Source organism: Eumetopias jubatus, unplaced genomic scaffold, assembly GCF_037043125.1.
Source record: "Eumetopias jubatus isolate StellerSeaLion01/CBP00866 unplaced genomic scaffold, mEumJub1_p1.0 scaffold_6, whole genome shotgun sequence".
Lineage (NCBI taxonomy): Eukaryota > Metazoa > Chordata > Mammalia > Carnivora > Otariidae > Eumetopias > Eumetopias jubatus.
In genome coordinates, this window is record NW_028274812.1 from 106,947,848 (window position 1) to 106,962,574 (window position 14,727).

The 14,727-nt window shown below is 51.2% G+C and overlaps 1 protein-coding gene across 1 annotated transcript in view; it reads right to left on the reverse strand.

The window, feature by feature from the left end:
- Positions 1-3,391, reverse strand: part of VEGFA (vascular endothelial growth factor A) — a 72,980-nt gene extending 69,589 nt beyond the window's left edge. The window contains exon 1 of the mRNA XM_028097850.2: positions 3,385-3,391. Within this exon, the coding sequence (XP_027953651.1) occupies positions 3,385-3,391 (7 nt within the window). The remainder of the gene's footprint in view (positions 1-3,384) is intronic.
- Between the last annotated feature and the right edge of the window lie 11,336 nt (positions 3,392-14,727).

The window sequence follows — 14,727 nt, forward strand, 5'->3', positions numbered from 1 at the left end:
CTTAGTGCCCCCTTCTAGGGCACTTGCTTTCTCCTTCCAGGGCCCCTCTGAACCCCCAAACTCTTGCCAATGTTTCCGAATCAGTCCTCTCTTCAGATAAGCGAGAACGAAAATGATGCCCCCCCCACCCCAACCCCTAGCGGGTCCTACAACCTTTTTTTTTTTAACCACTGATGGAAAAATAGTAAAGAAACAGGCAGGGAGGGACGCAGTACACTGAGCCTGGGTTTTAGGGTCTAACTGGCCAGGCTTGATGTCGCAGCCCTGCCACTTAACACCTGCGTGACCCTGGACAGGTAATTTAGCCTCGCTGAGCCTTGATTTCCTCTCATAAAAACGGGGGTACTCACAGCTAACTTGCAAGGTGCAAGGCTAAAATGGCATAGCTTCTAAAACAAGGAAGGTGTCCTCTAAACGGTAAGAAGGGACGGCATGCCAGGCAACGCCTTACATGTTTTGCATAGATTGTGACATTTCACCCCTAATAATAACTTCAAGAAGTAGGAACCACTGCATGGCTAAGGGAGCTGGGTGGTTTACCTTGAGAGTCAGAATTGGTGAGTGGCTGAGCAGGGACACTGCCCCGCAAGCCGCTGAGCTCTGTGCTTCCACCATGGGCAGGGTAGCCAAGGTGGACAGGGTTAGTACTAACACTGTTAGGGAAAAGGTGTGTTTTGTGTACGTTTCAGATGGCAACTGCAAGAAGTTTTATACTTATTTGGGCTTCGTTTTACACTTATTTGGGCTTCATTAAAAAAAAATAACCTTTTAACCCAATTATTTCCCTCGATTTGCTAGCTTCAGAGAAGAGATCTGAATGTTCGACGAGTGCTGAAGTTTCGGTGTTGGCATGGCTGGTGCTGGCCGTGGTGCTGTGGTCTCGTTGGAGATGAACCGTGACATCAGAGCGCATCCCTGCCCTGTCTGTCTGGACCCAGAGATGTCACCGTTCCTGGTTCTTTGTTACCGCTTAATTGGTGTTGATTGGAAACTTTTCCTGAAATGGGGCAGAGCTGCTTCAGTTGTCTTTTCCATGTAACTTAAGCATAGCAGTATAAATAAAATAATAGTTGGATGTTTAAAAAAAAAAAAACAAAAACAAAAAAAACCACCAGGCCACAGGGAGCAGCCGGCCGCAGGGGCTTTCCCACGGGCCCCTGCAGGTGCAGCACGGAGGGCTCCCTCATGCTGCACACATGGGTGTGCGTGCCGTTTTCCAGGAGGGGATCTGCCCAGCTGCCTTGGCAACTCTGAAGTCCTGGCCGTGGAGGCCAGCCCATCCCAGCCTCCCAGCCACAGCAGGAGACCATTGGACTGGAGGCTCCCTTGGCTCACATGCCCTGGCACATCTGGAAGCTGTTAGCTCCCATCCCTTCTCCCACTTCCCCCTCCCTGCTCCAGCTGTTCTTGATGGCTAATTCCGGGAAGTACCCCTCGGTCGCAGATGCTTGTAGAGGACAGGGTGGGAGGAGGGGGGGTCCTCACCACTGTTTTGGTGGGTGAGAGGGAGGTGGGCAGGCCGCAGAGGGTTCATGTGAGTCACCCAGAAGAGCCGGTCTCCTCCTCCCCTGGCCCTGCAGGACAGCTGGTAGGGTTACTAGGGGTTGAGTAATGAGGAGGGAAAGACGGGGAGGAGGCAGGGGCAAGTGTGGAGGGAGACCAGGGAGCGGAGACTGCAAGAATGTTTCTGCCGGAAGAGATTGCCAAAGGGTCATCTGATAGTGTCCATCCCCCCTGCTGCCTGGGGTTCGCGACGTCCACGTGGTGTGGTGGAGAGAAGGCAGCCTTTGTGGTTGAGCAGAGCTGGGTCACAAGCCCAGCTACATCACTGTTGGTCTATGTGATCTTGAGCAAGGTCCTTATTCTCTCCAGGCCTGAGCAGCCTCAGCTATGCAAGGGAGGGATGGCACCTCCCAGGCAGGCAGAAGGGTTCAGTTCGGTGGTCTGGTCTGCACTTACAAGCACTCCCTCCCACCTCTCTAAGAGCTGCTGTAAGCTGCTCGGGACACCTTCCCCTCGCTCCGCTCCCCGCCCCACTTTCTCAAGTCTCACTCTCTAGTGCCTCCACCCCACACCTGGACCTGCTCTGGAAGACACGCCCTCCCCAGGTGGAGTCTGACCCTCCCTCCTCTCTGCTCAGCTCTGCCCTCCTCGCTTCCTAAACTCGTGGAAGATGCCCCCCTGAAAGGAGACTGCCTCTACCCCCTAGCACCTGTGGCCTTAGGGAAGCTATTGAACATCTCTCTGAGACTATATCCCAGGCGTTAAATATCATCACTGCTGCAAAGATGCCTCCTTATACGCTTTTGCATGCCATCTTCACAGCAATTCTGGAAGACAGGTTTCTCAGCCACCACTCTCTTACAGATGTGGAGGGAAGGACAGATATAGCATTCATCGAAGGCTTGCTGCACACCAGGCCACGTGCTGAGCCTGAAAGAAAAGCCGAGGAAATCCTACAGCCTCCCCTTAGAACATATGTGTCTTCAAAAGCCGAGGACTGGTTAATAGCTCCTACGGGTAAAACTGTAAAGGGGCAGTGCCCCCAGGCAGCCGGACAGCCTGCCGCTCATCATCCTGGCTGGGACACTCAGAGAACGGTCACTCAGTCCCCAACCCAAGGAGCTGTTGTCAGCTGCAGTTGGATGGACCCTATACCCCCTTCCAGAGTGGTTCCCCTTCCTGTTGCCCCACAAGCTCCAATTCCCTGGGACAATGAAATCACACACCACGCCCCTGGCTGCAGTCTCATCCTTCGCCTTTCCTCTCCCAGCTCCCCAGTCTGCACCCCCCCCAACCCATCTGATGACTGGTGTGCAGGAGCTGATCCAAGTTGGTTCTTCAGTATATTTTCGCTACCATCTGAGAGCTAAATGCTTTATGGCTACTATCTCATTCAACCCCCCACAACAACCCCCAAAATGAGTATTATTGCACCAATCTTGCCAAGGAGGAAACCAAGCCTTAGAAAGAGGGCCACCCCATCTGCTGTGGGGTCTCAGTCTGTGGGAACAGCACCCTCCGTGCCTGGCAGCAGGCCTGCACAGGTGCTGAAGGACAGACTCAAGTCCATTCATAGCAAAGGATTCTAGGCCTGAATAATCAACTGCCTATGCATCAGCACCACCAGGTGCCCACTGGACGGCCCAGATCCCACAGGTCCAAAACCAAACCTCTGACCTTGCCCTCCAGTGGCCCTTCACTCACAGCTCCCCCACCACAACAAATAGCAACTCCATCCTCCCAACCCCCTGGGCCAGAAATCTTGGAGCCACCACTGACACATGTCCCCAAGATCTCACCTTCAATCATCTGAAAGCCTTGTTGGCTTTACCTTCAAAATATATTCAGACCCCATCACTCCCAAACTCTGCTCACACCAACCTGCCATCCCCCCTTGGATTACTTCAATGGCCTCTCACAGGTCGCCCTTCTTCTGCCATTGGGCCCTACTGTCTACACAGTAACCAGAGTTAGAGTTGACCTTTTAAAGCCAACATCATCCCTCCGCTCAACACATTCCAGTGTTATTTCCCACTCAGAGCAAAAGCCAGGGCCTCACAATGGGTTCCAGGACCCACCCCATCTGACCTCTGCCCTCTCCCCCCAACTCTTCCCTCCGCTCCAGCCCCACTGGCCTCAAACACTCTGGATACACTCCTGCCTCAGGGCCTTTGCTTCAACTGTTTTCCTTCCCCCAAATTTCCCCATGGCTCCCTCCTTTAATCATAAATCTCACCTCAATTAGGCCAACTCTGACCAAGCTATTTTTTTCTGTAACCACTCCTCCCTCAATACTCTCAATCTTCTCCTCTTATCCTATTCAACTTGATGTCCAAAGACTTTATTGTTTTCTAATATACCCTATGATTTACTTATTTTTATGTTTTCTTCTTTATTGTCTCTCTTGCCCACTAGAATGTCAGCTCCATGCAGGCAGGCAAATCTGTTTTGTTCACTGCTGCATCCCAAGTACCTAGAACTATGATTGGCACATAGTAGGTGCTTAATAAATATTTCTTGAATGAATGAGACAACTGAGCTGATATATATATATCCTCATGACACCTTTGGCACAGCACATCTTAGGAGATTCTTTTGGTCAATGCTTTTGGAGGGCTGCCATGTGTCAGGTCCTGTGCTAAGTAAGTCTAGGAAAGTGATCAAGGACCGATGTAATCCCTGCTCTGGAGACTCTTTACCCAGAAGAGGATACAAGTATACCTCCACTATATCTAGTCATGGGCTGTTGCAGGGGGAAGGGCAGTCATTGAACTTAATGCAAATAGTAATCATTGAGCACACAACATACAGTTGTGTGGCTTAAACAAGTTTTCCTTTGCCCTTAAAATACATTTCACAATTGAAAACATCTTTGCATCCATATCTCCTGGGATCCTCATTATCACTACTACCATATCACCCCCACATTCTTCCTTCCATCTTGCCTGCCTGCCTGCCTGCCTTCTCTCTTCCCTTTCTTCCAGAACACTTCCTTGGCACCTGCTCCTTCCATAACACAGCAAGGTAGGGTGGTAGGCTGCCCATGTGGTTCCAGAATCCCAGGAGATTTAGAACCGCACCCACAACAATTTCAACAAGACCAAGCTGTTAGATAAGGAACAGGACAAGCTATAGCCCCCCAGAGCAGGTAGGCTTGATCAAAGATACAGCAAGTTCTCATGGAGAAAGTAGATCTGAGCCAGATCTTTTTAAAAAGGATTTTCAGATATTCCAACACCGAAGGGAGGAAGGAAAAGATGCCCAGTGAAAGGCACAGCTTGAACAAAGGCTTAGAGAAAAGAATGAGCCTGGCATAAAGGGCATGAATCTGGTTGCACCAGCAAGGTCATTTGAGGGGTGGTGGGATTCAAGGAGCACCTCGCCCAAATGATGAATGGGAAGGTCAGCAGGTCAACTGTGCAGCTGGATTTGTAGCACGGATGGTATGGAGCTGGACAAAGCACCAACTCTGCATTCATGCAGACCTGGGTTCAAATCCTGACCACGCCCCTTGGAGAAGTCACTTTTCTGTCTTGGATTTCTTTTTTTTTTTTTTTTAAGATTTTATTTATTTATTTGAGAGAGAGAGAGCATGAGAGAGAGCATGAGAGGGAAGAGGGTCAGAGGGAGAAGCAGACTCCCTGCTGAGCAGGGAGCCCGATGCGGGACTCAATCCCGGGACTCCAGGATCATGACCTGAGCCGAAGGCAGTTGCTTAACCAACTGAGCCACCCAGGCGCCCACTGTCTTGGATTTCTTACCTCTAAAATAAGATAATTCCCAGGTCATGCAGAATTTGAAGATTAAATGAGATGATATATATGAAAACCTCTGGCCTAGCACTTTGTAGATGCTTTTTAAAAATGTTTATTGAATCTGAGAAAATTAAGGCAGTGGGTGTGAACCACTCATTCAAGAAGTTTAGTCATGAAAAGAGGGAAACATATTGCACAATGGCCACAGAGTGCAGAGCAGGGTCAAGAGAGCCTTTTTTTTTTTTTTTTTAAGCTGAGGAAGACCTGTGGGTGTTTGAAAGCTGAGAGGGCGGGTGCTGCCAAAAGACAGGCTGGCTGGTGATGAAAATGCTCTAGAACTGATTGTGGAGATGGTTGCACAACTCTGCAACTAGACTAAAACCACTGGATTGTCACTTTCAATGGGTGAACTGTATGGCATGTGAATTACATCTCAATAGACCTTTAAAAAAAAGAAGAAGGCAGGATGGATAGAACCACGAGCTCCTTTGGGAGTCAGGAAGGGGGGTGCACAGCAGGGGACAGACTCAGAGAACAGAGGGGCTGCAGGGTTCCTCCAAAACCCAGTGGCAGGCTGGAGGACTCACTCATCACTTGCATGGGCCTTAATGAGTGCCTTCTAAGTGCCAAGCGCTGTGGTGGGGGCTGGGAGACTCAGTGCTCACAATGCTTGGGCGAGTCCAACATGAGCAGAGCTATGGAAGGGCACACGGAGTGTGCTGGGAGCAGGAAGAACAGGCGGAAGCAGAGACGGGACAGTCGCCCTGCTAACCTGCTATCATCACAGTCTTCACCAACCAGAATGGGCTTGATTTCTCAATCACAGATAGACTCGCAGGTGAGCTCAGAGCTGCAGCAGACAGACAGATGCTTGGGCTGTGACTGGGGAGCAGGGATCAGCAAGGTGGGGAGCTCCATAGCCTAACTGGGAGAGTTGTTGGAAGTGCCCCATTGTGGAAGAGGTCAGAGAGTCCTGAAACTATCATCTCCAACCCCCAAGTCACTTCCACTAGACCTCGATGGGGGGTGGGGGGGGCGCTGAGAACATCAGGAGTCTTCATGGTGTACACTGTTCTAACCTGCACATGGTTTCTTTATTTCCTTGAGTGAATGCCTCCCACCCCCCAAAACCACCGTAGGGGCTGCTCATGTGGTAAAGTGATGATAGGTGCAGAGAGAGGGACCTGGTAGGTTTGGAGACAGGGCAAGGAGCTAGTTTGGGCCACAGAGAAGCCACCAAATGGACAAACCACAGTTGGAAGAGCACTGAGAGTCAGATATATCTCTTGAATCAACAGTAAGGGTCTTCGGGACACACCCTGGACCCACCTGTAATGTCAGGTATTCAACATGACCCCAAGCACCAGGACGTCCTCCTGACCACCACCCAGAACTAATCACAGCCTTTCTCTTCATCCCCACAGAGCCACACCCCTGCTGACCCTCTCCCTACACCACCCTGCTCCCCAGTACATCAGGCAAACTGAGGCAGTGTGCTGGAGAGAGGGTCTTAAAAGGGGTCGTGGATTCTAAACCCCCAGGTTCTGCCCTCAACTTGCTATGTAGCACCTGCTCTGGGCTCAGTCTCCTCACCTGTGTAAGAGGTAGAATGTGTGAAGCTTCAGAGCCTGGGCTCCCCACCAGACCCCCGGGTCTTGATTTCCAGCTCTTCATTTACTAGCTTTGTGAACCTGGGACTGTTATGTATCTCTTTGTGTCTCACATCCTTTATCTAAAGCTGGGATAGTGGTAGCATCCACCTCAAAGGTTAGTGTGAGGATTTAATGGGTTAATCAGCACAAATATTTGGAAGGCTGCCTGGCACAGAGTAAGGGCTCAATAAATGTTAGGTATTTGTGTTATTATGACCATGAGGGAGGAGTGCTCAGTGGTCTCCAAGGGCCCTTCTAGCTCTGGGATTCAACCTGTACTATCGTATTTCGCTACGTTTCTAATTATGTGACCGTTATTTGAGTACCCCAGGCATCTCAAATCCGAATGCTTGCTTGACCTTGGGCCTCCTTGATTTACCTTTTCCTATGACATCCTGGAGGAAGCCTCGAGCCCCCATCCACACATTGTGGGAAGTCAGAGCCCTTCCTAGCATCTTTGAGGGCTGGGAATGGGGCGTTCTCTCACACCTTTCCTCGTGAAGCCCTCTGCCGTGTGGTGATCTGCTCCTAAGCCTCACCAGGCCCACGTCTGTGTGGCTGACTTTCCTGAAGATTCAAGGGTACATGGGGAAATTACAGCACAGAGCAGGAAGTGACTTGACCGTGGAGGTGGGACAGTAGGATTCTGGATAAATAAACCTCTGTACACAAACCCAGTGGAACACAGCACAGCTGTCAGAAAACCAGAAAGCCCTGCTGCTCCCGGGCTGATCACTAAGGAAATGCAAAGCTAAGCAAATGCTGAGTAAATACAGAGCGAGGTGCAGGGTCCTGTGAATGACATATTTGCAAAAGAAAGGGGGAAAAGCAGGAAGGAAAATATGTTTACATACAGTTGCCCTATATACATAGAAGATCTCCCGGAAGCCACATGAGAAATTGGCGGTAAGCTTAGTGGCCCAGGGGCAGGGGTGGAGGGAGACCTTTCATTGTACGTATACACCTCTGTGTGCTTAACTTTTTTTTTTTAAGATTTTATTTATTTATTTGAGAGAGAGAACACAAGCAGGGTGAGGGGCAGAGGGAGAAGCAGACCCCCCGCTGAGCAGGAAGGCCAGGGCTCCATCCCAGGACCCTGAGATCATGGCCTGAGCCGAAGGCAGATGCTTAACCGACTGAGCCACCCAGGCGCCCCTGGGCACTTAACTTTTTGAAATATGCAAACATATTCCCTACTAACAAAAAACAGTTTTTTAAAAATTGAAATGAGACTTCTCCCTGGAGATTTCTTTGCTGGTCCTCACGCACTGGCCTCTTTGGAGGACCCTACCCCCAGCGCTCTCCTCCCAGCTGCCCCAGACGTGACAGTTCTCTGAACACCTCAGGTCATGCGAAACTTTCACTCTGCCTTCACCTCATCTTCACCCACTCAGGCCATGCCTTTCTCACCCAAGGGGCCCATTGCTGTGTGTTCCCCACAAAAGAACCACTTCCTTAACATGAAACATAGCACGTTTCTAGAAAGCAGAAAGAACAGCAGCCACTTCTGCATTAAACAGCCCTTTCGTTTCTTTGCCGGATCTCTTTTGGCACCAGCCTCCCATCTGGACTGTGAGTTTCTGGAGGGCAGGCACCTGTCTCGTTCACCCTTAACCCCCAAATCACAGGTGCTTGCGTGCACACCACATCACATCTCCGGGAAGACAGCTGCTATGGAATAAGAACAGCTCACATTTTTTGAGCATTTTACTACGTGCTGGGTACTCCTCTACACGCTTTTCGTGCATTAACTCCTTCAATCTTCGCAACGACAGCCCTACTATCACTCCCATTGTATAGACAAGAAAACTGAGACACAGAAGATTGAGGGACTTGCCCGACATCACAGCTAACATTTGAACCCAGTCTGAGCCCAGAATATATGCTCCCAATTATTCAAATTGTCTGACGTGGCCACAGTATAAGCCACACTATCCAGCCCAGCCACTGCACAAATGAGATGGGGGGTGGGGGTGGAGCCCAGCCAGAGCTTGGGATGAGAAGTGGGGGAAGGCCTTATGGAGTCTCCCTCTCCAGAGACTTTTTTTTTAAGAGTTTATTTATTTATTTATTTGAGAGAGAGCAAGAGTGAGAGAGCACAAGCGGGGCGGGGAGCAGCAAGAGGGAGAGGGAGAGGGAGAAGCAGGCTCCTGGCTGAGCAGGGAGCCCCATGAGGGGCTTGATCCCAGGACGCTGGGATCATGACCTGAGCCAAAGGCAGACGCTTAATCGCCTGCACCACCCACACACCCCCAGAGACTTTTTTTTAAGATTTTATTTATTTGTTTTAGAGACAGCACGGAGGCAGGGGCAAAGAGAGGGAGGCAGAGAGAGAATCTCAAGCAGACTCCCCGCCGTGTGGAGCCCAACTCGGGGCTCCATCTCACAACCCTGAGATCATGAAATCAATTGTCAGATGCTTAATCGCCTGTGCCACCCAAGGCACCCCTCCAGAGACTTTCAAAGGAAAGGGCAGACTGCTCTCAGTCCAGGCCTGCCTGGAAGCAGTAAGTTGGACAAATCACCTTCCAAGATTTTCACTGTCTTCTGGCTCTCACCTACGCCAAGAGCCCTAACAGCAGAAGTCTACGTGTGGCGTCCCTCACTGGGTCCAGCATGGAGCCGCTGCCAATGCCAGAGGTTCAAGGTAGGGAGCAGGGCAGCTCCTGAAGAAAGACAAATATTGATCTGACCCCAGGTCCCTGCTTAGCCGTCAGAGACCCCCGGTGAGGCTACCAGGAAGCAGGCAAAGGGCATAAAAAGGCGGGGCCTTTCCAGGTCCCAAAGGGCCAACCCCAAAGGGGCCCAGCCCCCTTCCCCACTGCCCGTGCTCCCAAGTGTGTGCACACAGAAGTCCTGGCCCAAGCATAGGTGCCCCCACATCCCCTGAGGGTGCAACAACCCTCAGCTGTGCATGTACAAGGTACCAGTGAGTCCATGGGCCAGCAAATCCATCCATCTATCCATTCCTCATCTCACAAACTTTCACTGAGCTTACGAAGCCGCAAGCCCCATGCCGGGCACCAGAGATGCAGGCCCACTTAGCAGTTACCCTTCTGGTGGAGAAAAGCAGCACCTGAATGAGGAAGCACAATAATTAAATAATCCATGCGCCCAGTTGATGCAGGAGTCAGCAAAGGATTCTTAAAAGAGGCAACGTTTGTGCAGAACCTTAACAGAAAACTGAATGAGGGCAGGGAGGCAGGGGCAGGCATGAGCTTTCCAGGCCTCGGCCGGAGCCCACCTCTCCCAGGATAGAATTATTTCCTGTTGTGGGAGACTGCAGGCCAGCTGGGGAGGGGCGGTCATCTGGGCTGACTGGCATGTGAAGTCCAAGAGGTACAGCCGCGGTTGAGAGATGGAGAGAGGAGGGAGACAGAAGGCTGGGCACCACGCAGGCCCCTGCCGGGCCCCAGGGTCACGCTGCAGGGGCCAGAGAAGCACAGAGGCATAGTAAGCAAGAGAGTGACGTGGTCTTCTTTCTGGCCTAGAAAGACCATGCTGGCAGGGCAAAGAAGGATCTGAAGGAGAGAACTCTGGGCCTTGTCGGTCAACGTCATGGTCTGCAAGCCCCTCCTGCCCTTCATACCAAACAGGACCCTGTCTACATGTGTTTGAACCATGTTTACATGTTAAGGGAAGGGAAGTGGTGATGACCTCCTGCATGGCTGGTCCAGACACTGCCCTAGGCCCCAAAGATGTGCAATGCTGGATCCAGCTAGCCCCCACTAGTATGAGCTGTAACCCCAGCAGGGGCGCAAGAGAAGAGAGCAAGAGAGAGCCTTTCACGGGGGAGGCGGGGCCAGAAAATAAGGTTAGAGATTTAAAATGGCAGCAAACCATTTATGGAGTGCTTAGCATATGCTAGGCACTGTCTCAAGGCCTCATACATATTAATCCTATGAAGTAGGTTCTATTCACTGTCCCCATGTTGCAGAACAAAGCAAGTAGAGCAAAGAAAGTTCCCACGCTGTCTACCATGCAGAATTCAAACCCAGAGTCTGGCTCTTTTTGGTTATTCCATAAATACTTACTGAATATCTACTATGTGCCAGGCACTGTCTAAACACTTATTATACAATAGTGGATAAGTAGTAAATTCACAAATACGCCACATAGTCAACAACTATGCTGCGCTACCTCCCCGAGGTTGCGTGAACAGAAGCAAGGGTCGTCCTCACGGTTGGAGAGGAAGTTCAGTACCCCAGGGCATTATTGGCTCAGTTACAAAAGAAAAAGAGTAGCCACTCTGCTGAGAAGCTGGTGGGCTCTCGGGCCCATGACCTCTATCTGATGGCGATGCTACTAGACAGAGGACCCAAGGCTTAGGCCCTGTGGTGCCCTCACCACTGGGAAGAGTGCCCGTCCAACGGTCTCTTTGGGCTGTACCCACTGTCTTAGATGCCACTGGAGAGGAGAAGGGAGTGAGACAGGCAAAGAGCAGTTTGCTAGGCAGGCTTCACAGAGGAAACAGGGGTGACTCCATTCCTCCTCCCCGCAGGCTGCTCCTGACACTTTAATTCAGGGGGCCTCTCTCGAGGTTGGGGACCAGACCTTGCCCCCAGGACACTGGGGCAACTGGACTGCTCTCCCGCCTGGATGGTCAGCAGCGACCTCTGCGACAGTCACTCAGTGGTGGGCAGATAAGGGCAGGGCAAGGGAGAGGCCATCCTGCAGCAACTGCTCCAGGCAGGTGGGCTGAGGGCCAGGTCAGCCTCAAGGGTGTGGACTAGCGTAGGCATGTGTGTTAGAGTGATCTCTGGGGGCTTTCTCCAATTCATAGGCCAAGGACAAGAAGGACATTGTCTGAGTGTGTATTCCTGTTGCAGGCTCCATAGAGCCCCTGCACATGTCCTTCTCCCCCCGGTTCCCTTCTTCCCTCCCTTTGCCCAGGAACCTCCCTGAAATGCTGCCTCCTCCAAAAAGCCTTCCTGAACTGACAGGAGTTAAGGCCTCTCCTTGCCTCTGGTCCATGTGCCGATGCACAGACTGACTCAGGGCTTCTCCGGTGTTTTTTTCAAACGGTCATCCAAGTCAGGGGGTATGACCGTCTCTCCATGTGCAGGTCCATGCCTCCTGACACGATGGTCAAATCTTTTGATACCTGATCTTTTACCTTTAAATATATATGTTAAGGTTTTTTTTTAAAGAATTATACTTATGAGAGAGAGAGAGCGTGCACGGAAGAGAGAGCATGAGTGTGGGGAGGGGCAGAGGGAGAGAGAGAAGCAGACTCCCCGCTGAACAGGGAGCCCGATGACACCAACACCTGCCTGGATCCCAGGGGCCTGAGATCAGGACCTGAGCTGAAGGCAAACACTTAACCCAGGCATCCCATGGTCTTGGTATTTAGTAAGACATCTTCTACAAATCAATGAGAAAAATACAGGCAGGGATGCGTCTGCCTTCAGCTCAGGTCATGATCCCGGGGTCCTGGGATCAAGCCCTGAGTGGGGCTCCTTGCTCAGCGGGGAGCCTGCTTCTCCCTCTGCCCCTCCCCCCGACTTGCGCACGCGCTCTCCTCTCTCTCTCTCTCTCTCTTTCTGTCAAATAAATAAAATCTTTAAAAAACAAAAACAAAAAACAGGGTACTATTCAAATACTATCTCGTTCTAGGGGTGTCATGATGTGACTGTGGTCAGGAAGCAGTTATCTAGAATGGTGGTTCTCCAGCTTGGCTATAAATTCGAATCACTTGAGGATCATCTAAAAATCCTGATGCTCAGGCCACAAACTACGCCAAATAAATCAGCATCTCTGAGGCTGAAAACAAGTCAAGAGTAGTTTTTAAAGCTCTCCAAAGGATTTTAAAGGGCAGCTGAGTTTGAGAACCAGTGATGTGGACCAAGCCCTTTATAACCCAGGGAGGAGAACTGCCCAAGGTCACCCAGCGAGGCAGCAGCTAACCTGTGTTGCAGGGCCCAGGGCAGGCCCCCACCTGCCGGGCCCCAGCCCCCACCTGCCGGGCCCCAGCCCCCACCCTGCATGTTGCCGTGGGAACTGAGCTGAACCACTGCTACTCCCACAGGGACCTTGGAGTTCTTGGCTCAAGGCTGGCTCAGAGGAAGGAATCCAGGACAAGCTGACAGAGCCCAGAGCCCCCTCACCCCAATGTGCTCTCCTACAAGCAGCCCCTGAGGCTGGATACCTTAGGGTAGAGCCCAGCCTGGAAGTTCTCTAGCCCGGGATACCAGCCTGGATTTCACGGGCCCTCAGGGAGACTGCGGGGGGGGAGGGGGGGGGTGATGGGTGGGACTTGGGGCAGGGACAGCAAGGAGAGACGTGCTATAGTCACAGGGGAGAGCTGGGGGTGGGGATGGATGATGACTGCCCTGACCCCACCCTGTGGGGCCCCAGGACTCCCCACTCCCTCCACTCCCCACCCTCCTAATGATGCACTGACCCATGCCCTCCACCTCACTGCCCTCACCCTTGGCGGGGAGGCGGCAACAGAAATGCCAGCAGCCTGAAGGCTATCAGACACTGTTTCATTCTGGGGTCTGCCTGGGCTTCATAGGTCCATCTAGGGCCCCACAGGGTCCTGTGTCCAGGCTGCCCTGTCTGGGGGGCACACACAGACAGGAGGATGGACCCTCTCACTGGGAAAAGGGTCGGAGACAGAGTCTGTCCTTCATGGGGCTGCAGGACTGGTAGTATACCCTGATACTCCTTCTTCAAGTCCATTATCAACATAGTGCAGTGAAAGGCCATGGCTAGAAGCATGGACAGGTGCTGGTCCTTGCTCCTCCTTTCCCTGCCTTGAGCAAATTGGCTTCTCAGAACCTCAATTTCTTCATCCATAAAACAGAATATTTGCTACCTGGCAAGTACTTGTGATAATTAAGTGATTAAGTCTGCACACTCCTGAGTGTATAGCAAGCAGGCAATACAAGGTAGCCTTTTATCATTGAAAAATCAAAGCCGATTTGTACACCTGTGTTCATAGCAGCATTAGTCACAACAGTTAAAACATGGGAGCAACCCCAATGTCTGTGATGGATGAATGGAGGAGCAAAATGTGGTCCTTACACACAACGGAATATTACTCAGCCTTCCAAAGGAAGGAAATCCTAACTTACACCGCAACATGGATGAACCTTGCGGACATTATGCTAAGGGGAATAAGCCAGGCACAAAAAGACAAATTGTACTGTGTGACTCCTCTCATATGAGGTACTTGGAGTAATCAACATCATAGAGACAGAAAGTAGAACATACTCACCAGGGACCGAGAGGAAAACAGAATGGGGAATTAGTATTTATAGGGAGAGAGTTTGAGTTTTACAAGATGAAAAGATTTCTGGGGATGGATGGTGGTGATGGTTGCACAGTATCAAGAATGTATTTGATACAGCTGAGCTTTACACTCAGATGTGAAATTTTATGTTATGCATACTTTACCACAATAAAACAAAACATGGGGGAAAACATTCCAAGTCAAACTTGGTGATACAGCTGACTACAGGCCTGAGGGAGGCTGCTCCCAGGGAAGAGCAGACACGCGGCCCTCTCTTTGGGCCTCCCCTTCTGAGATAGATACAGCAGGACAGATGCACAATGAATGAACCCAGGATTTACACCACTAATAAACAGGAAATAATAGATGGGTTTAAATATTTACACGGCATGCAGGCTTCTGGGTGAGGACATGATCAGGGAGGGCAGAGAAGAAGATGGGGAGGAAGGGGTAGGAGCCAGAAGGACAATGTAAGGCTCGGTAAAAAATGGGGGTTGAAGTTGCCCACCAGTGTTTCAAGCGCACCCAGGAAAAGAGGGACAGGGACAGGAGGGGAAACGCCTGTCCAGGCTCAGGGGAG